This window comes from Ostrinia furnacalis, unplaced genomic scaffold (genome assembly GCF_004193835.3).
Source record: "Ostrinia furnacalis isolate ACB-3 unplaced genomic scaffold, ASM419383v2 OfSCF5824, whole genome shotgun sequence".
In the NCBI taxonomy this organism is placed as follows: domain Eukaryota; kingdom Metazoa; phylum Arthropoda; class Insecta; order Lepidoptera; family Crambidae; genus Ostrinia; species Ostrinia furnacalis.
In genome coordinates this window covers 35-22,349 of record NW_021136063.1, presented here as the reverse complement: position 1 = coordinate 22,349, position 22,315 = coordinate 35, and the positions used below count along the sequence as shown (strand labels likewise).

General features: G+C 41.8%; 1 protein-coding gene across 1 annotated transcript; it reads right to left on the bottom strand.

Annotated features, from left to right (window-relative positions):
* Nucleotides 1-396: 396 nt before the first annotated feature.
* On the bottom strand, nucleotides 397-9,043 carry LOC114361581 (synaptic vesicular amine transporter-like). Its single transcript, XM_028316659.1, has 10 exons — nucleotides 8,524-9,043; nucleotides 7,992-8,129; nucleotides 7,501-7,656; nucleotides 6,644-6,826; nucleotides 5,830-5,928; nucleotides 4,846-4,943; nucleotides 4,111-4,272; nucleotides 3,215-3,368; nucleotides 2,249-2,379; nucleotides 397-489 (listed from the first exon to the last, which is right to left on the bottom strand). Exons 1-10 carry the CDS (start codon nucleotides 8,612-8,614, stop codon nucleotides 397-399), a joined length of 1,305 nt encoding a protein of 434 aa, XP_028172460.1. The 5' UTR covers nucleotides 8,615-9,043.
* Between the last annotated feature and the right edge of the window lie 13,272 nt (nucleotides 9,044-22,315).

Here is a 22,315-nt window from a genome sequence, read left to right as displayed (position 1 = left end):
TGTTGGAAACAAATGATAAAAATTCAAACGTCGTGTCGGAACATTTCAAAGAGGATGCTGTTAAAAAGTTTGATAGTTGTGGTTATCAAGGATTAATCCTGTATAATCCAGGTGATGTAATCTGGAATCTCAGCGAGGGTCGAGTGAACAAGAATGGCTAGCAGATTTGGAGCCAGAGAAACTCAACATGATGCCACTTATAGACCGCACGGTTGCACGACTAAATGGACTCAACTGATTTTCTTAATAACATAATATGAGAAACTGTAGAAGCTTGAAGCTATTTCAGTTACGTGTCCTGTCCTGAAGTGATTTTGAATAAAAATGCGAAGTAGATATTATTATTTATGTTTATTTTCACAATAAGATTAACAGATCAAAGTATTGAAGGTGGCTCTAGTGGAGCGTAGTGTACTGCTGCGGGCGCAGCGGAGCGCCCTCGTCGGCCGCCTCGCTGGCGGAGTCGTCGTCCGGGCTGCTCGCGCCCCACTGTCGATAAAACTTGGTTTCATTTCCGATATTACGTCTAATAAGTAAGGGAAGAACGTCAATAAAGACTAGAAGACTCTATTCTAATTTATGATGAACCAAATCGGTTACAGACTGTTGCGCAATTTTCTTATGGTGCGTACATTGGGCGAACGGCTCGCGCGGCACGCTGGTCATCCTGCTCACCCTGCTCTTGAGTGAGCAGGATGTCGAGTTTAATCAATTTTAATCCGATGTGAGAAAAGCAGGTCACGTTAAAATGTCGTAAATTGATACACTTGTTAAGGCTTGGTATTTCTTCTAAAGTAGGTATTTCGCGCTGTCAAAATCTGCGCGCGCAATTCTTCGCCGAAAACAGCGCGTCAAAGAGCTCCCGCCACAATTTCCAGCTACACAGTATAGAAATACGCAGTTGGTTAGGTTAGGTTGACTTCCTTCCTTTCAAGCGTCACACTCACAACACTTTCTAATAGAAATCATATCCAAGTGATACAAATTAAAACACATTCCAGACTTTTTGGGAATATATTCTAGAATCGAATAAATATAAAATATAACTGCAGAAGTAAACACTGTTCAAAGTGGCCGTGGCGTCGCCCGACCTTCTGGAAGTTCTGCGCCGGCTTAAATCAGTGTGCTCTTCTAAAGAGTGAAGACGATTGTATGTAGGTACTATTAAAATGTAATTTTAACTCATTGGTTTTGTCTCATATTTGAGGAATGTATCATGAGTAGAGTCTTAGTTTAAAAGGATGCCAACGATTTAAATTTCAATAGGTAGACAAAATTCAGAATTCTTAAATATCAAAAATTTTAGCTTTCTCCAGTAACACTGGTATTATTATACTGTGACTCATCAAAGTCATCATTGTCAAAAATATTGACAAATCGAGAACTGTCACGTCCAAAAAACTGGCACGCGTCCGTCCTCCGTAAGCGCCACCGCGCGACTGATTGAGATTGTCCAAGCCGTCATGGGCGATTTTTTCCACATTTTTTAACATAGTAACTAAATAAGACGCAATATAAAAATTTCATCCGTTAAAAGCCCTCAAGTTATTTCTGAACTTTAGTTTAGTAAAAGATTCAGAATCTCAAATCGCTTATTTTAAAAATAAAACCATTATTAGAAAACGAATAGAGGTAACTTTGGGAATTTATTCTATCGAGTCAACTTCATCAAATCGTGTTTCCATCCGTTAATAGCCCTAGAAAATATCCTCAACTATGCTCAAAAAAAATCTTAGCCTTTTATTTTACTGTTTAGTACCTCAAAAATGAAAAATGAAAACCTCATTTTCGCCATTTTCTCTGTTACCCGGCCTTATTCGATTACGTTGGTGCTACGCGATGCGACTGGCCATATCACCCATGATACCGGTAAGCCTGCATTGACAGCGGATGATCTTTTAAAATGTGGTAAGAATCTTGTCGTATGTAGGTACGAGCCAGTAGCACGTACCAAATTGCGCGTCAGCATTTTACATTGTTTCATAAGTTCGCGTCACATCAGCATTTTTACTCCACATTTATAATTTCATCAGTTCATGTTCGGTCATCGTTCATACCGAGCGCGTTCTCACTATCATTCTATCATTTAGCATAAGTCTATCAATACAGTTGTATCAGTTTATATCAGACTTTCATTCCTCTCTTCTATCAGCAACATATCACTCAAGAGCGTACAAACCGTACATCGTAAGATGATGATGGTATGTGTGACATAGAATGTGGTGGTGGTATAACATAGGCCTCTTACCTGCTCGGAGAGCGGGTGTCGCCGCAGCGCGCGGTAGAGCAGCGCGGCGTAGAGCAGGTTGAGCACGCCCAGCGCGCGCATCGTGGCCTCGAAGCCCGCGCCCCACGCCACCAGCCCGCCCGCCACCGGACCTAGGTCAAGGTCTTTAATTACTGCGAAATCATGGGTTCCTGTCTGGCGGAGATGGGACAGAATTGACTTCAAGTTATCAAGGTAAAGTCCGGTCGCCGTGCGATAAGGATGGGTAGTTTGGGGTCATTGAACGAAATTATATCTGCTCAGCGACCGGACTTTACAATAAAGCAGACAAAGTTTTCTCATGGGACTCGCACAACTTGAGACGTCTGAGGCACAGATAATTCTATGCTCTAATTTGAGGCTCTTATTGTAAAGGTACAAACACAATGTTTAAGATTGTGGGACGAGGTTGTAAGCAGTAGCAAGACTTATAGCGGATATGGGTATGACCCGCGCCATGGGCACTGACCCCGTCTACTCCTCCGAATACAGCAGGTGTACATAATCACTGTAAAATTTTATACTTCTGCAATTTTTTCCGCCCTTTAGAGCAGCGGTTCCCAAACTTATTTAGTCTACTGCTCACTTTAAGAATAAATTATTTTTTAGCGCTCTTCATTTTTGAAGTCAAGAGTCGAGCTCAGTCGGTGTCTAAGAGTCCTCCTAGTAGATGACGCCTCCCAAGCCTCGACACAACGTCCCGATTTTTTTTTGGGTCTCTTACCGCCCCCCTTTAAGCCTGCAGCGCCCACAAGGGGGTGTTATCGCCCACTTTGGGAAAGACTGCTTTAGAGGAACAGGGTCCCCTTGATCCTTAAGTTGCCAGGGCCCCAATAGGTTAAAGATGTCCCTGGCACCAGCGCCGCGTCGGTCGCGCCCAGCCCCAGCCCCAGCGCCGGTGCGGCACCTACAGTACACACAACACTCGCGGCCGGACGGGCAGCATACCGAGCGTGTAGGCGACGCTGGAGGCGGCCTGCAGCAGCGCGGCGACGTGCGGCACGCGCGCGGGCTGGCGCGCCAGCAGCGCTGGCACCAGCGCCGCGTCCGTCGCGCCCAGCCCCAGCCCCAGCGCCAGGTGCGGCAGCGCCAGCCACGACACCTGCAATACTCCACACGATACTCTTTATTTCACTGATCTTCAGTACGAAGCATTTGTGTGACTTAACAATTTAGTGGTGACTGAGTTTGTTCCGGCGTTTCTTCTCAGCACTTGCCATTATGTTTGTCTCGAAGCGCTGGTAGGGCCCAAATGATAAGGAGACATGTAAAGTGCCCCATAAGGGCTACCTTTTCTTTTTTATTTTTACCACATTTGACGTTCATAAGTGCCACTTGTGGTCTTAATTGAATAAATATTTTTGATTTTGATTTTTGATTTTCATTTTGTGTTTAAGACCTCAGTGCATGATCTTTGCACAGAGGCCTTAAAGACTCGTTGATCTCTCAGCCTCTCTCAGAATCTTTGCTGATGGAAAGTGATGATCAGGCCGAAGGTGGAAGCGAGCTTCACGCGTAATCCTCAACCATCCAATAAAACAGCTATCATATCTCCAACTACGGGAATAGCTACGAATGCTGTTAAAATTAAGGTTATGGTGACATACTTAGGTAGGATAGTGGTAGTTAGCCACTGGAAATCGAAAATGGGACTTCTGAGTCTGAAGCAGGTGATATTACCATTAGACCACAATCGTGGTTAAAATTGCGACGGCGTCTATTGATACGAGTATAAAAAGCTGTTTGTCGACTACAACCTCACCGCACATCTACTTCTCACACTCGACCTTGCTGAGCACAGCCTGTCAGGTGGTATACTGTGAAGTGTTCAAGGTTGTACGCACCGAAGTGGCGTGTGGTACGGCCAGCGCGGCCAGCCCCACGGCCAGCTGCGCCGCCAGCGCCACGCGCTCGGCGCCCAGCCGCCGCGCCGCGCCGCCCACCAGGCTCGCCGCCGCCAGGTAGCCCGCGCTGTCCGGGATGAACACCGCGCCCGTCTGCCACTTCTAAAGGACACATTGCTCCGGTAAGAGAGAAGTCAAAGGACCAGCAACGCTGCGGCACTGCAACGCCTTGACGTTTGCGTTGCGATGCCACAAATCACAATACAACTCTTCCACTCTCCAAGGCGCTCGCGTTCGAGCTTGTTCCCACTTATAGAGTGTCGGATTCGGATTTCCAGTGGCAGCATTTTATATAACAAGCTGTTCAAACTGGACACCAATTTTGTGTCAGCGCTGACAAGGAATGTCGAGTGTTTTGCCAGCCCTCATCGCCCGAAAAGTATAATGTTGGAACTCGCTCGCCTACTTATAATGCTGTTCATATTTGTCACGTCACCGTCGGGTGTGAGGGCCAACAGCCTTCTTAACTACTACAAGAGCTTCGTTAACATCCAATTTACGATGTATAATACAGTCACCTCGCGTAGAATAAAAATGACACCAACTAATTTCGACCGGGCTGACAAAGACAACAACAATTTAAGTTATTTAAGAAGAAGATCAGAGACGCTGCCACCCGTAAAATCCGGGCCTGACACCGACAAGAGGGAACGAGGTCTCCAGCTGGCAGCGTACCTGCGGGTGGAACTTGTCCATGATCCACAGCGGCAGGCAGGGCTCGAGCGCGGCCATGACGCTGGTGGTGAGCAGCACGGCGCCCGCGCACGCGCCGCACGCGCCCCGCGCGCCCGCCGCCGCCACGCCCGCCACGCCGCTGCGCATGCCCCAGCCAGTCCCACCACCGGCACTGGGCTGGGTAGACGACAAGAACATGTTGACAGTTTGTCACACAACCTGCCCCCCTAGACAAAACGCACTTTTTGATCGAATCGAAAATCGAATCCGTCAAAACTCCATACAAATAACTTTTAAAAAAAATAAAACCGACTTCAAATGCGTGAACACAAAAAAAAACTAAAAATTAAAAATATTGCGTATAAAAAAGTTCATCCCCAATTTTCCACCCTTGGGGGTAAAAAAAAAAAAAAAAACATACGGGTCGAATTGAGAACCTCCTCCTTTTTTGAAGTCGGTTGAAAAGGGGCTTTTCGACCACTTTTCGACTGGTTTGCGATTATAATTTGCACTTTGTCTAGACCCACTGTAGGCCTAAGATGCGCGCCGCGATAAGCTGTTATCACGCCATTTTATCGATTTTGCCCATACATTATGAATGACGTCGATAAAAGTTATCACGGCGCGTATCTTAGGCCTACAGCTCTTGCTTGAACTGACAAATGTTGCCGCCGTATTTGCTTGTGATACGGCATGTTGTTGTAACAATACTGAAAATTGTGTAGTGTATTATAAGAAATGTGCTAATAACCTGGCAAAAACATTCGGTAACAATAATGATAATGATATCCTTATCCGTAATATAGGAAAAAGGAGTAAGTAATCAGTTTGTAAGAAAAACGTAATCTAAACAGACTCACCTGGCAAAATTCCTCTCTATCCAGAAACATGTATTGCATAACTGAAAAAAATTAATCGGTATCATTTGAAAGCTCGTAGGTCAAACACGCTAAATACCCAATTTGATTGGTATGTCAAACTTACTGAGATCAGCCAGCAGTGCGACGGAGATGAGCATGAACGGTGCGGCGCGGCTCCATAGCGCATTCGCAGCGCCACCAAACGGGTATCCCACCAGCACTCCTGCATGTTTTAGAATTGGTAAGTTAGCAAGATGATTTGTCTACAAAGGCTGCCCTATAAGCCTGGGAGATCAGTCTATTGCTATAAGCAGCAACATTATGCGTGATTTCGAGAGACAGATCAATGAGGCTCTTCTTCTTTTTAGTCGGACACTTTCTTGTCAGAGTGGTCGTGGTTGCACTTTCGAGGTACACGTGGGGTATTCGATGTCATTTCCGAGGGTAGCTCTCCTGGCGATGTGCTTCCATTTCTGACGGTTAGAGGCGTCGCGAGTACACTAGACCATGGTGGACTCAGTAGCCTTTGTGATGGCGTCCAGTGGGCTGGCGATCGACCGTGTGCTCTCTTGTCTTTCACCTGGTGACTTGGCCTATCAATGAGGCACTACGCTATGAAGTCACTCTTTTTCAACCGGCTGACAATGATGGTGAGTTTCTTGCTTCTTCTCAGCACTGGTCCTTTTATTTTTCGTAAGCAGTGTAGTGGAAAGTGTTAAAGCGCTTTTTAAAAGCCTATTTGCAAAGAAAAAAAGGACTTAAATTACCCAGGGCCACGGCTCCGAGTGTAATGGAAAGTGTAAAAGCGCTTTTTAAAAGCCTATTTGCAAAGAAAAAAAGGACTTAAATTACCCAGGGCCACGGCTCCGAGTGTAGGTAATGGAAAGTGTAAAAGCGCTTTTTAAAAGCCTATTTGCAAAGAAAAAAAGGACTTTTACCCAGGGCCACGGCTCCGAGCAGCGCCCCGATGGCGCGGTCCCGCTGCGGCGCGGGCAGTGCGGCGGCCGCCAGCGCCAGCCCCGCCACGCCCGCCAGCGCCGCGCCCGCGCCCTGCGCCGCCCGCGCCGCGCCCACGCACAGCGTCCGCCCTACGCCTGACACGCTGCTGCAACCTGCCACACCTGTTGGGAACAAGCTCACGAAGTCATGAGCTGACATCATCCAAGCGAGGGTAAAAACAAAGGACTAATCCCACTACTGCAACTCCTGTATCGTTCGTTTCAGCCAAATGACGTCCACTGCTGGACAAAGGCCCCAAGGTTTTCCACGATGAACGGTCCTGCGCTGCCCTCATCCAGGTTCTTCCGCGACGTTTACCAGATCTTCGATCTACCTATACCTAACCTACCTAACCCTAATCCTAACTCCTGCTTATAGCCAGGATCTACAAACGAGGGTAGTTTGCGCGATGTCAGCGTTAATTGAAAGTATTCTTGTCATCGTTATCTAAATGCCCAGTTACAATGCAAATATCCCAGGTAAAGCCGACAGGCCCTAAGTACCTACTTATGTTACAATTTTAAGCGAAACAGTTATTATTATCATTCTGTGGCGAAACGTTGACGTATTCAGCAAGATAATGAAAAGAGGCTACCGACCACAGGCATCAGTCACCGGTGGTTCTCACTACACGTTCTTTGAATTCGAACAGAGAGTCCGTGGCTGCCACAATTTGTTGCAATGTACACCGGTGGCGGCAATGTAGTCGATGCCCGTTATCGCGTTTGCGTGGAGTCTAAAGCTTTGATCTCTTGATCGTTCGTAACGCGTGTAAGTGTGTAGTCGGCATACGCACCCAGCGCGGCGGCGGCCAGCGTGGCGGTGGCGGCGCGCAGCACGGGCGCGGGCCCGGCGCGGCACACCAGCGCCGACGCCAGCGGCGCCGCCAGCAGCTGCGCGCCCGCCTTCGCGCCCAGCACCAGCCCCACCACCGCCTGCGACCCGCCCGACCCTGCCAACCACGAACGTACACTAAGTATCTAACCGAGATTGTCTAAGCGATATGTCGCCAGATAGAATTCATGAATCATTATTATATAGCATAAACATTGCTTCGTTATTTGGAAGAAGCGGCACTTGACGTAACATCGAATCTAATAAAAACTGTATTTGATTATGATGATCCAATCATCTTTCAGAGCTTCCAATAGGAACCCTCGACAGTTCTTAAATGATGTTCCTCGTAATATCCAGTATTCTTAATAACCCAAAGCGGGATATCCGTTGGCTCTTAAAAAAAACAATGGCAGAAGATTTTCTATCGATTGTAGATGGCACACGTCACACCTTTCCACGTGAATACGTTACCGGGCCCCTCGGTGGTGATGCGGTGCACCGTGGTGTTGAGCAGCGCGGCGAGCGGCGCGTCGTGCGCGGCCCACAGCGCCAGCGCCTCGCCGCGCACCCAGTCCGGGATTATGGGCACTGCGCGGACCACAAACCACATCCATAACAAAATGATCACATTTTAGACATCAACCTTGTTCAACTTAAGGCAGGTCCAGACATGTATCATTTGCCCAATCCGATCACCGCGACCGTATCCGTATCGTCGACGCGTATCATGATCGCATATGTCGACGGGTTATTACCTGGTTATTACCCGTCCACATATGCGATCATGATACGCTTCGATGATACGGATACGGTGATCGGATCGGGCAAATGATACATGTCTGGACCCGCCTTTAATACTGAAAATACATACTCAGCGCATTAGAATACGAGAAAGAAGTGAGTAGGTAAATACTATAGGTATTCTGCTCTGTAAGTCTTGTGTCCTTTTGTGTTAATAAAGTGGTTATTCTGTTCTACTCACCTAAGACAGTAAGCAGGACGTTATCCAGAAAGAATGTAAAGTAAATGAGGGCAAACGCCAAAGCTCCATGGGAGGACGACCCATCTGTCATGATCGCTCACTACACAACTACCCACTGGGTCGACGCAAGCTCTATGACACGCCAGCAGTAGCTTCACATGCTATGTGAAGGCGGTAACACCGACTGATGCTACGAGCCCACAGTCGTCGCACGCAATGTGTAGAGGGGCTACTCGGAAACATTGTTTCGATATAGCCTATCTATCAGTTTCTCTCAGAAGTGCTGGGTTAGGGAGAAAGACGGATATATCGACATTGGTTTTCAGAGTAGGGTCGGTTAAGGCAGCGCGCATGCCGGCTGCGGCCCGATAACGAGCGCAATAGCTTTTCAATCAGTGCGCGCTGGAGCGTGTGCGCCGCCCTAACGCAATTTTCAGCTTCGCGCGACGCGTTTATGAGACGCAACTGTGATACCATGTCGTTATTGAGGTGCACTCGACTTCAAGTTATGAATTGGATTTATTTCTATTGGGTTTGTAACGAACAACACCTTATACTGGCTGTATATTTATATGAACGGGCCAGCAGTAAGTAAGTAAGGCTTATATTCCCGTTGTCCCCACTGGTGGGAATTAGTATAATTATTGTACAATTACTATTTTGAATTTGATGTTCTTTTTATTTCCGTTCCCATCCAGGGTGTAGAAGTGGCGACAGTTACGGCTAGCTATAAGATTCTATATTTTTAGTTAGAATATGGATGTATAAAGTCATTCTGTGACCTGTGACAGACCAAAATTAAAGCAGGCGACGCTGCGGGCAATAAGCTAGCTAGGTAGTGATAAAAGAGCAAAAATATTATATAATTAAATAAATAAAAATGATCTTTTTTTATTTATGTTTAGCATTTTACTAAAAATTTCGTAGTAGTGCCTACTAGACAGACGAGTAAAAATAGCGGGAAAATATATAAAAACTTTTTTAAAATATTATTTGAAAAAAAAAAAAGTCCATAAATGAACTGGTTTGTTGAATAATTTATTTACCTGATTTATTGTAATATTTACAATTGAAATTAATCATAAAACTTAACTTATTAATGTATTTAAATTAATATAGAAGTTTTCTCTCATAAAAATATTTAATTATATTTTGATTCTGACCAAACTCCTTGGTAATACTTAGTCGTTTTGCAGTAACGAAACGCTTTATGACATCTTGATACTATGCGCCATTGACTTAATATAAATACTATGGACCGTGTATACGTATAAAATAAACGTGCTCGGTACATACAGGACTTGGGAAAAAAACATGTCCACAATAGAGGCTGCTCAAATCAGCTGACATAACACAACACATAAGTCTGGTAACCATAGTACAAGCTTTGCTTAGTTTGAGGCTGGATAGCGCAGTGACAAATGCCCACAGATATTCATTACTTTTGTAATATCGGTTCTATTTCTATAAAATAAAATCACATTTATGCCAAAAATACTGTGTTGTCTATTAAATAACAAATAAATTACATGAATAATAGTGGATATCGGGTCATAAATTAAACTTTTTAAATAAGAAATGAGGTTATCGTGCTGTTTTTTGCAATAAAACTTCTTAAAATTATGCCCCATTACCATAAAAGTCTTCTGCATATAATACTAGCTTTCAATAGTTTCAAATGTTTCAATAAAATATTTCAGACTTAAATAACACGTTGGGTACCTACATAATTATCTTTATGGTGCGTCCAGACTGGGTTAATTTGCTCGCGCGGCAAACTCAACATCCTGCTCACTCAGTTATTGAGTGAGCAGGATGACTAGCGTCCCGCGCGAGCAAATTAGCCCAGTCACGCACCATTAAAGTTACTTAAATAGAAAGTAATAAATATTTTAATTTATCAATAAAAAATGTACTAATTAATACAGGGTGTTTCCTCTAAGGTACGTCAAGTTAAGGTACGTTTCTTGTAAGATACGACCTTCCATTCCTGCTTGACACCTCACAGGAAACACCCTGTATATTAAAAAATATCTATGTTTGTTGTGGATTATAAATATTATGATGTAATTTCACCCCCTTCCGGGGTTCCACTTTATCCAGGGTTCACGGTATTTATCATTTCAGTGCTAACATCAAAGTACACTTAAGTCTATTAACTAATATTAAAACTAATAAATCAAATCGGTCATGCTTCCCATTCAACTACCCTCCACGGAATAACACCTTTATTTTATTATTTTATTTTATAAAACACATGACAAATTACAATTTTCAAAAATTTTCCGGTCCATAGTTTATAAATCAATGATAATCTGCGCGATTGAGAAAACGTCACAAACGTCAATCATCTGACCAGGGTTGCCAACTCTACGTATTTTTACGTAGATCTACGTATTTTAAGCCTTCCTTGCAAACCTACGAACTTTAGTCCCAGAATCTACGTATTTTCTATCAAATTTGCAATTTAGGCTGAATGGGTATCGTTTCCTTTACTTTTGCGAAAAAGTTAATAATAACATCGCGCCAAAACATTACTCATGTATGTCACAAGGGTTATTAGTCCGATCACGGTTATTTGGCATGTGGCAAAAGTCGGAACTAATGTTATTTTGACATTTCCCCATAGAAAAAATGCTGTACAGCGCCCCCCTGTAAATGTCACTGAAGAGCCTTGATCAGTGAGTCTAGACAAAGTGCAAATTATAATCGCAAACCAGTCGAAAAGTGGTCGAAAAGCTCCTTTTTTTTATGGAGTTTTGATGGATTCGATTTTCGATTCGATCAAAAAGTGCGTTTTGTCTAGGGGCGCTGATATGAAATTTGAAATCTGAAGTGACTTGACTGTGTATGTGTAAACCGTCAAACGGTCAAAGTGAATCTTCACTATAAAAACATTTCTGAAAATGATACACAATAAAAGTGTACTTTACTACTTTTAGGGTAATATAAATTGTCGTTTTATTACTTTTACCTACCCCTACTCTCTTCATTTCACTCAGAAAAAAAAGTACGTAGATCTACGTATTTTCTTTAAGGAAATTGTACCATTTCTACGTAATTTTCTAATCTGTCCTACGACTTTTTCAAAATCCGAGTTGGCAACACTGCATCTGACATCTCGTCAGTCAGTCACAGTCAATTCGTTCAGTCACTCACTTTGCGTTGTTCTTTCATCACAGTTAAAAAGGCTGCCATGTATCGTGTCGTGCATAATTCCGATTGATTTATCAGTGAATAGCATTAGGGTGTGGGCGAATGGCAAAACAAGCGTCGGCACAACACGGGATGAAAGTTCAGCGAACTTAAGCCGCCGCCACTCCGCGAGCTTTCTGCCACACGGCGCGGGTCACCGTCACGACGCGAGCAGCCGCCCGCCTCAAGCTCATCGCCACCACCGACCCCCAGGGCTTTTCAATCTTCTTTCGACGCGTTATGGTAAGTGATTTACTTCTTTTAATTCTGTTTACGACGATAAAACCACACTTAGTAAATCCCTATAACGTCTCTGGGTAATTTGAAACGCGATTTATTTATTGGTTTTCTAAATAAACATCTGCAAAATATTAACACCTGGTGTATAAAAAAATTATAGAATGTGAATTGATATTTGGAGCATTTCCATTAAAAAACTTATAAGAAACTAGCGGCCGCCCGCGACTTCGTACGCGTGAATCCCGTTTTTCCCGCTAATTCCCGTTCCCGTGGGAATTTCGGAAATTCCTTTCTTAGTGCACCTCTACGGTACCTAAGCTACGTCCCTTCCAAATTTCAAGTGCCTACGTTTAGCCGTTTAGGCTGTGCGTTGATCTGTCAGTCAGTCAGTCAGTTTCTCCTTTTATATATTTAGATGTCTATGCTATGTTATAATATGCATCAGCTGTAAGTTTGTAGTAAGTTTTCTTTTCAATATTTGAATAAATAAATACAGATAGTACATACTTTAGACTATTAAAATATGTAGTACATAAACATAGGATGATGTAGCAACAGAACTGTTGAACATAGGTATGTCACAAGGGTTTAAATATAGAGTCAGTATCTGTATTATTTATTGCTGCCTTTGTGTTATGAGTTATGAACCATATTATGCAGCCCCTGTAAATATGAATCACCTAGCCGCCTGTGATGTGTGTGATTGTACGGCACCAGCGACTAGAACACAATAGGTGTTTGAGTGTCTGTAGTCTGCCGCTACTCATTGTGTTCTATCTACGTATACTATTCTAACAGTAGCTCTATGTTTGTGATGTCCTCTCCTATATCATGGCTTCATTTCAACCATTACTGGCAATTTATTAAATAAATGTACCTATTGTTTATTTTACAAATGAGATTTATGTTAATTAACTATTACGTTGAAAAAATGCAGATAAGAGAGTTGTTAATACTAATAACTAACTACAATTACACTCATAATACTTGTTGACTGTAACAGTGCAAAACATAAAATGACCTTCCTATATCGCTGGCCTGTAACAAGGTGTCAGGTTTCATGATTAACTGCAACACAGGCATCTGTGACAACTCATGGCTGTTTATACCACATGCCACCTGCATGCAAGATAATTTCAAAGTTTTTGTTCTACTAATTCTAAAATCTATTACAATTTATTTTTTGTTCTGTAATCAACTTTCTTAATCTCTTGTATGCCTTAAGCACTAATCAATGCAAGACACAATTACTTTCTCTTTGTGTCTGGAATCTCGTCATTCCAGTACTTACTCAGTTTCATCTTCAACAATGAGTTAAACTTAATTTTTAATTGTAAAATATTTGATAGAGATATTCATGTTTGGGTTATGCTTAGTCTATGTTGAACCTTACTCTGGTTTTAAAATTAATCTCATCTGTAATACTTAAAGTAAGGAAGACAAAGGAATTTTGGACCCTTAAACCTAATATTTTAGTCAAACATTAGACCTAGCAAAACTGTGATCAATTAATAAAATATGGTGAATTTAAATGGATTGCATGCTTTCAATTGCTTAGTATAGCCACTGTTATACAGTAACTACCTTATACACAATAACATTAGGTTAACTTGAGTGCTTCTAATTGGAGCTAAGACCCATTATCTTGTTTTAACAAAGATTTGTAAAATAATAACTTCAATTATGTATGTGGCCAAGAAGAGTATGTGTGTAGCATGATCTGGTGATGGACAACAATGTGTATGGAATTGACAATCAATTATAAATGAACAATGAATTTGCAATTCAATATTAGTGAAACAATGAAGTGCATTAGAATGCATAAAAATAAGGACCTACGTATTATTAGCAGGTGCTATGCAGGATTAAAAGAGCTTGTTTTTAAATTGATTGTGTGAATGTAATATGTTTTGCTTAGTTTGTGCAAATATTTTATTATTTACATTGTTGCTTGTTAAAGGGAAAATAATTTCTTAAATTAAGATACATTCAAGCAGTTTTAGTATCCTACTAACATTATAAATGCGAAAGTGTATAGAATGTAAGGATGTATGTTTGTTACTCTTACACGCAAAAACTACTGAACGAATTTTGATGAAACTACAATATTACCTATTGTTTATACATTAGAATAACATTATAGGCGAAGCCGTGGGAAAAAGCTAGTATATGTTAAAAATCATTATCGTGACCAAAGCTTATCAGCCCGACCGGGAGTATTCAAAATGAGCTGCTGACAGAGGTTAAAATAATGACGCAGCGTCATTGGAGGTATCAGTAACACACAGCTCTGTCGGCATTGAGTTTTTTCGTGCACAAAAACTGAGCGATTCAAGGCTTGGAGTCCGAAGCTCACGGAAGACGACGCAGGCCGATGACTCCGTGACTCACCGACGCGCGTGCAGGCTCCCGCGCTCGCCGGTTGCCCACGATGCACACTGCATGCCATTGACAGCTATGACACTTGCACTTATGTTGCAATAAAGCTTTCGCTATGGTCAAGAAACTTCCATTACCTTCCACGTTGGCAACTGGCAACGTGGAATATCTCCAGTAAAATACATAATATCTCCATTGATCAAGTTACTCAGCTTCATCTTCATTCATTGTCATTCAATGTACGTAGGTATCTACATTGAAAAACTGGCTTAGCGACGAATTAGATGCCGATATTCTAAACACCGTTACCGTACGTTTGAATGCCTTCAATCAGACGAGACACGTCGCTTGGTGCGACGCGTGAACGACATACGAATCAGGCCAGCTGCTAAAATATTTTCCCGTTCAGTCTGTTTTGTCGTAAAATAAAATGTAACACCAGCTACTTTCTAATTATTGAATTTGAGCAGGATTTTGATTAGCTGATACAATTCGAGTCCTTCAAAATACGCCATTAAACTCAAACTTTGACCCGCGTTTTTTTAAACGTTTGGAAATATAGCTGACTTTTTCTGCTTTTGCCCGCGGCTTTACCCGCGTGAAATTTAGTTGGTCACAGATCGTCATACATTATAGCCTAATATTATGTTATTCTGGGTTATAAAGAATAATAACTGTAAAGTTTCATCAAAATCCGTTCAGTAGTTTTTACGTGAATAAGTAGCAAACATCCTCCAGACATCCAAACTTTCGCATTTATAATATTAGTAGCTGACTACTTAGATTAATATTAATCTAAGGCTGATTATTATTAACAGTTCGAACTCCGGAATAATGATGTCACACACAATAATTAAGGGGAGATACCAACCACTAGCCAACGTCGTGGATCCTTCGCATTCGTGTTTATTTTAGTCATGTCATGAATAATACTGAAATGATCTTAAATCACTAAGTACCTATATCAACGTAACAGGCTGCGTAAAGTATTAAATATAGCGGTCCACCGACATTTCAAGGGTACAAAACTTTCCGTACATTCACTCGTCTCCCTTGAGTTGCAATCTATTTTTGTTCAGCATAATTTTGAATCGGTATTGTAGTGTGGAACCTAGGACAGTGCGGTGGAAGGAACTGGTTAGTGGGACTACGGCGCCTCGCACACTCGCGCGCGACTAATTACATGCACCGGAGCCGCCTGCGCCGGCGACCGGTCCCGCGGCCTCAGCGCTGGGCCTGCGACGACGTCCGTCCTGCCACCTGCCGCGGCCGGCGTCTCCCCCAATCCTGCTCCTTTTCGATTATACATCACCCAACCAGAAATTATTTCTTCAGATATAGCAGTTTCACGCACGTTCAAGTTTTACGAGAGACTGGTGTTTCTGCAGAGAACACTGACAGCTTAGGATGGGTTTAGAAAAAAATAGAGCTATATCAGAGTAGATCATTTATTCTTAATCTTTTAAGTTCGATTTTAGCGTTTACACCACGTAAAATTCAACAAACCTAAGAACTAGGATTCTAGAAAATAATATGCTCTAGCACGGTGATGGCCAAGAGGTCGACCGCGGTCTACCGGTCCGCGAGAGTTAAACAAACTGAACAGAATGATTGAAAAGGATAAATGTTTTATTTCACTCTTCTAAACTGTATCTTGCAGTCGACCGCAAGAAATATGTTCGAGCATAACATAAGTAGACCTCACAGGTCAAAAGTCTGGCCACCCCTGCTCTAGCATCTTAGAATCATCGCAAAAAAGGCAGAACATCGAAAGAATGCTCTGTCCCTGTTTACACACAACAACTTTGCGTAGGGATAGAATGAGCATTCGCTCGTTTGGTCTACTAAACCCACTCCTAGAGGAAACGAACAAAGTTAGAACGATTAGTCAGATCTGATTTGACTTCTTTCGTTATCACTCGATGATGATAAGGGATGTTTCATTGTTATTTATACGACTTGCGTATTAGAGTACACCTTATTATATTAACGTATTTAGGTAGCGTCAGTGTATTTAACTTGAAATTTATAATATTTTTAAAATATTGTGTTTTGCTATTTAATTTTGTCTGTCAGTCAATCAACGATTGACAGTGCATATTTTGAATAATATTGTAGCTTATTTTTTTTTGTTTTGTGAAAATAATAAAACTTAAGTTTTGGAGCTAAGTATCTGCATTTGACGTAGGTAAGTTTTTATCTTTTTTTTTTGCGAAAGAAAAGTCTCTATGTACAACAAGGCTTTCGAGTAGTCTTTATTGCCAGTTTAAACTCCTGCTACTTATCTACGATTATGCAAACGCCTATCGATTGTAACCGAATCTCGGCTACGATGTTTATCTATGTAAATGGAATTGGCGTCGAGGCAAGTTTTTGCTCCAAATCAACATTGCTTCCTTTGGCTCTATTCGCTGTGTTTAATAAATGTAAAACAGTATTAAATGACTCAATCCCTCCTGGGACGGTGCACGGTATTAACGAATTCTGTACCGACCGGTTATTTAATGAAAAGTGACATACAAAACGTTTCATTCATGCTCCAATAAAACGTATGTTACAGAACGTGCAATTCTTATGTACCTCTACTACACCTCTCGTGGACGGCGGGGTAGAGAAAAGGAAACAAACAATATTATGATTGGCCGTGATGAGTGGTCTCAAATGTTTCCCCGTGATGATTCCAAGAATCCGACGCAACTTACCCGAGTTTATAAGGAGTTTGATGTGGTTACGGTAGATGGAAGTTACCTTCATCAAAACATGCGGAAATTCCGAACAGCAGTGACTCAAATGGAGTCGAACGCGGGAACCGGTTGCCGCGCGAGTGAGCTATCGCTCCGAAGCAAGTCTTATTACTTACTTCATAACGTTTTTTAGACCAGCTGATAAAAAAATCGGGTATCTAACGGTGGTATTTTTACCGGATCATTCTAACTTAATTTTAATAATTGCTAAAACTATATAGTTTCAAATCTTCACGACTTATAACCACTTAACCAATTCGACTGTAATAATTGCTCTCAACAGTTCAGCGGATAGAATTGCACGAGTCATATTATTTATTACACGTGGATTCATGTTCATTAGAAACAATTGCTTGCAGCCACTTTCCAAGCCAGAGACCTACAACACAATCTTTGTGATATTATGTAACCACACACGAGCAAAAGTTTTACCAAAAGCTAATTCGTGGAAATTGATAAAAAATTCGATCATGCCATATTTTCCGTACTGTCGCTTTTATCAGACGTTTGTGACTCAGATGCATGGCATGATTTATTAATTCATGATAACTATAATATTTTATATGTATTACCTACACATAGATAGGTAGGTTGGTCGATTGCTAGTCCATTCGTCATAATTCACTCCATCGAAATAGCTGTGCTGTTCTTGGCCCTCCATTTGTAAGATGGTCGTCTGTCGTCCTCCTACAGAGGAGACTTCAAATGATGATGATAATGACTAAAATAATATTTTAACCTTTCCTTATAATGGAAATGAATCGATGAAACTGCCCTACTAGATCATAAAATACTTAATAGCACAAGTCAGACAAGGTCAACTTGCGACGTCACAGTCAACGTGCACTTGTTGCAGTTACCTACTTTGTGAGTTCAGTAGGTTACGGCCTCGTTTGGTAATGCCCGTAACGTAAACGTACTTTGACTTTCAGACGTCCAGACCAAGCTACATTTATCGCTTATAATGGCTCTGAAGTTTAGAGATGCGACGATGTTCAGCGCTGCTTGCGCCACCGCATTTCGCGATGTTTTGCAAAGATTGCACGACGAAATGTTTGGCAACCGACTTATTATCGCTTTATTAGCTCTGTTTACTTTATGCGCAGACATGGTCTATCCTATTACATTTAATTTACTTGTCATGTTCTAATGAAGTGTAATAGGTGTTTGTGCGTGCGATTTATGTTGGGATATCGCTCACCGGATTCATGATTGTGCAACCAACGCAGGGTTCTTTAAGTGTTATTTTCAATGAAATCGTAACTTGGTCAATTGCTCCTTTGCTCCTTTGGTCAATTTCTAAATATAACGACTCAATACTGGCAGAGATACTGGTTACATGCTTCAACTTGATAAACAGGGGGGGCTATTTATTTATAGATGTACCTACTTAACTCGTAAGCTATTTTGTACGTTTATTGAGGCCTTTTAGTTACTGTTACGTGTCTCTTACGTCAGCGCGTTACGCGTCTGTTGGACGCATGCGGAATCTCCGCGGAAGTGGTCTATCAAAGGTCGGGTGTCGAAATGCGCGTGATTTGGTGATATGATGACCACCGCCTCACTCCCGAGCCAGACTGGTATAGTAAACTAAATGTACTTAAACCTTTAGAGTAGGCGCACACCGTTGATTTTTAGTTGGCCGATACTTGTGCCCGATTTTAAATTGTATGAAGAATCGGCCAAATCGAGTCGGCGTAATGTGCGCACTTCCATACATGCCCATACTGATCAACTGCCCGACTAAACTATCGGCCGACGAAAAATCAACGGTGTGCGCCTTGAATTATGATGCAGAGGCACAAGCAGAGGTGGCCTATCAAAATTAAGTCTGGCTCTTGAGAGAGCATTTAGAGAAGAAAAATAAAAAGTTGAATTTATTTTATTATGTACATTTTGAACACATTACCTACAGCGGCTACAGCGTACTAATATTAGTGCTTTTTGTAAGAATAAATCATCGTAGTACATAATACGTTTAAAATATTCTAAATATTTTATTTTTTTACTTGACCGTGCCCTTAAAGCTAACAAGTCAACCGTCAAACTTGCCAATTAATTACTTTTCATGCATAACATTGCGTGGAACATAAACTTTCCAATTAGGCAGTAAAGAACTGCTATAAAAAGTAAAAACCTTTACATAGGCGTAATAATTCGTAAACAAATTACAATAATGTACCAAATTACCATAACCAATAACATTTCAATTTTATTTCAAGGCATATTTTGACGTAACCTTCGTACGGCACGAATATGGTTATTGTTTAGGTAATTACAACGTGGTCGTGCAGCGGAGGCTGCGGGGCGCGGCCGGCGGAAGGACGAGCTGCCTCTCAACACAATTAGCAATTCGCATCAAAGACGTGACCATAACTAAAAAGTAGTGATGGGCCGACTATGGTCTTTGCCGACTAACCGACTAGCCGACTAATCGGTTTTCAAATTGCCGATTAGTCGGCCGACTAGTCGGCAATGCCGATCATTCTATTACCTACTTGTCCGAAGAATAATATCTAGATTTCTCAAAGAAATAAGAATATCTAGATTTCTAAAGAGATAAAATAATATAACTTCTTGAGAAATGAGATTTCTTTAATTATGAGAAAAAATAAAAAGCAACACACAATCACCTAACAGTACCTAAGGTAGATGTCATAATTTTCAACGGCAGAGGGGTCAGAGGAGATGACAATATGATCGCCTCCTGCTGGGCTAGGATGCGCGCCTTGATATTATTCTTAAGTATCGACGTCAAAATGTATGGGCAAATTGCGCTTATCGCGGCACGCATCCTAGGTGTACTGATTCCTCTCCACCCTCCACGGTGATGGTCAGAAGCTGGGGGCGTGGGGGTACCCCCGCCTACATAGCACGGACTACCACCACCGTCGGATAGGCAGGGCCCGCCAATTGCTGGCACAGACTGTGATAGGTGATGTCTTTGTCCGGATTCCCATAGTTCTTCACACTAAGGCGATCGACGGAGCTCAGGCCCTGAGCTCCGTCGATCGCCTTAGTGTCAGGGGTTATTTATGTGGGTATTCCTCATCCTTCCGATGAGAGGAGCCCCACATAATCTACCACTTCCCCACGGGATAGGTATGTAATTCCATGCATTTTTTCCCCGAAAAAAAAGTGTCATAATTTTTATATGGACAAATTACATAAACTTTACACATCTTTGACGATTTCCTGGTAATTTTAACTAATCTTAACTTTGTATGAATTTAGACTGATTGCCAAAATTATAAATTAGGTGAAACCACTTTTTACTGATTTTTTGCAGTCAAAAATGGTTTAGATAAACGCCCTTGGTCTACCTCATAATCATCTTGGTAATTATGAGTTTTATTTCATTCACATTTTTAATTTGTAATGCGCCGATTATAATCGGCAGATTTTGCCGAATAGTAATAGTATACTTAAGAAGTTGGGTTTGCATCGCTACGTTACGATAATGATTTCTCTTATTCAGCCTTTTGGAAAACAGAGTGCTATTTTTTTACTACAATTTAGCCAGTATCAATACACGGGGTTCACAACAAAAATAAATAAATTCCACCCTCCGCACTTCGCCTGACCTCGTGAGTCGTGACCGGCTGTTAATAGTACCTAATTACTTTTGATAATTACACGTGTTTATCGACCATTGTCAGCCCATCACCCGCCATGGGCCCGCAGCTCGGACGGCCCCGAGAGTGCTGTGCTGTGGCTGACGGTGACGGCTACGATTCAGCAATATTAGCAACCATTCCAAGATGGTGGCGCACCTTCCCTAAACAGATGTTATCTGTTAATCGCTTAATCTTTTTTTAAGTAGGTAAGTGCTGATAGTTAGTTGGTGATTCATAAAGGCCCTTCTAAAAAGATAGCAGAACATTCAATCTATGTACGAGTAGGTACCTAATCAATAAGGGGATTTCCCTTTTTATGTGTAAAAAAGACTGGATCTAGTCCTTGCACTGTTACAAAACGACGAATTATCTAGTGAGTTATCATTATTTTTTTGCCAAAAACGTTGGGTTTGATCAGTAATAAAACCACACAATTGCTTTCGAGGAAATCCACGACGTCGCCTTGAAACGTCTTCTCGCGTTGCAAAACTGCGTCTGTTTGCGTTCGCGTGACGCCGCGCGCTTGTGAGCCAATCCCGTACCACGCGCGCTGCGCACGCGCAGGGCATCGGCAGCGTCGAGGTTTTGCTGCACCGATCATCTGATTGCAATAGCAAAACCCCAAAGGAAAATCGGATGACTGAAAAACCCCAATGAATCGGAAATATTATTCGCCAAGCGATTTTGAACCTGAACATCTTTTACCGACTGGTTCTACGATATTGGAAGAAGTGAAGTTTTGGGACAGGGAAACACATGAAATTAAACAACATGTGAATTTATTAGTTTCCCTTCCCCCCTGATTTAGTGGTATTATTTAAGCACTTGAATAGTTTTAGGCTTAGGAATTAAAAAACCTATTTTCTACGAAATTATTTGCCGTTAACCACAACACAAATATCTTATGATTCGCACTTACCCACCTACGTCAGGCCTGGCTCACTCCGCGCGGTACATCCGATAATTACCTACAGCGAAGCGCCCCGCCGGCGGGTATTATATCAGTCGAGTGTCACGCGCGTGCCCGTCGGGACGCTGGCGTGAGTTGTAGTACCTAATTGTATGATCGAAGTATTATTTAAAAATGGACATAAAGAGAAAGAAATATTGTGCGGCGTTCAGGTGTTTAAATTCGAAAAGAAATCTACCGGTGATTTATCTTTTTTTTCGCTTCCCAAAGATGCTGAAAGGTATGTTGGCCATGTAGGTAATCTACACTAATATTATAAAGAGGAAAACTTTGTTTGTTTGTTTGGTTGTAATGAATAGGCTCAAAAACTACTTGACCGTTTTTAAAAATTCTTTCACCATTCGAAAGCTACATTATCCACGAGTAACATAGGCTAAATTTTATTTTGGAAAAAAATAGGGTTCCGTAAAATATGTAGGTAGATGTCCACGCGCGCGAAGCCGCGGGCGAAAAGCTAGTCAATAATAAAATTCTTAGGATAGTGTAGGATTCTTCTTTTTTCTGTAATAGTATGTTTAATTTATCTGTCTTATGTTAAAATAGGAATGAATGAAGACATTGTAATAAAACAAGTTTTTTTAATCCTAATTAGGTATATTTGAAATGTTATTTTTACAAAGGTAAAATAACAGTAATACTTACTTACC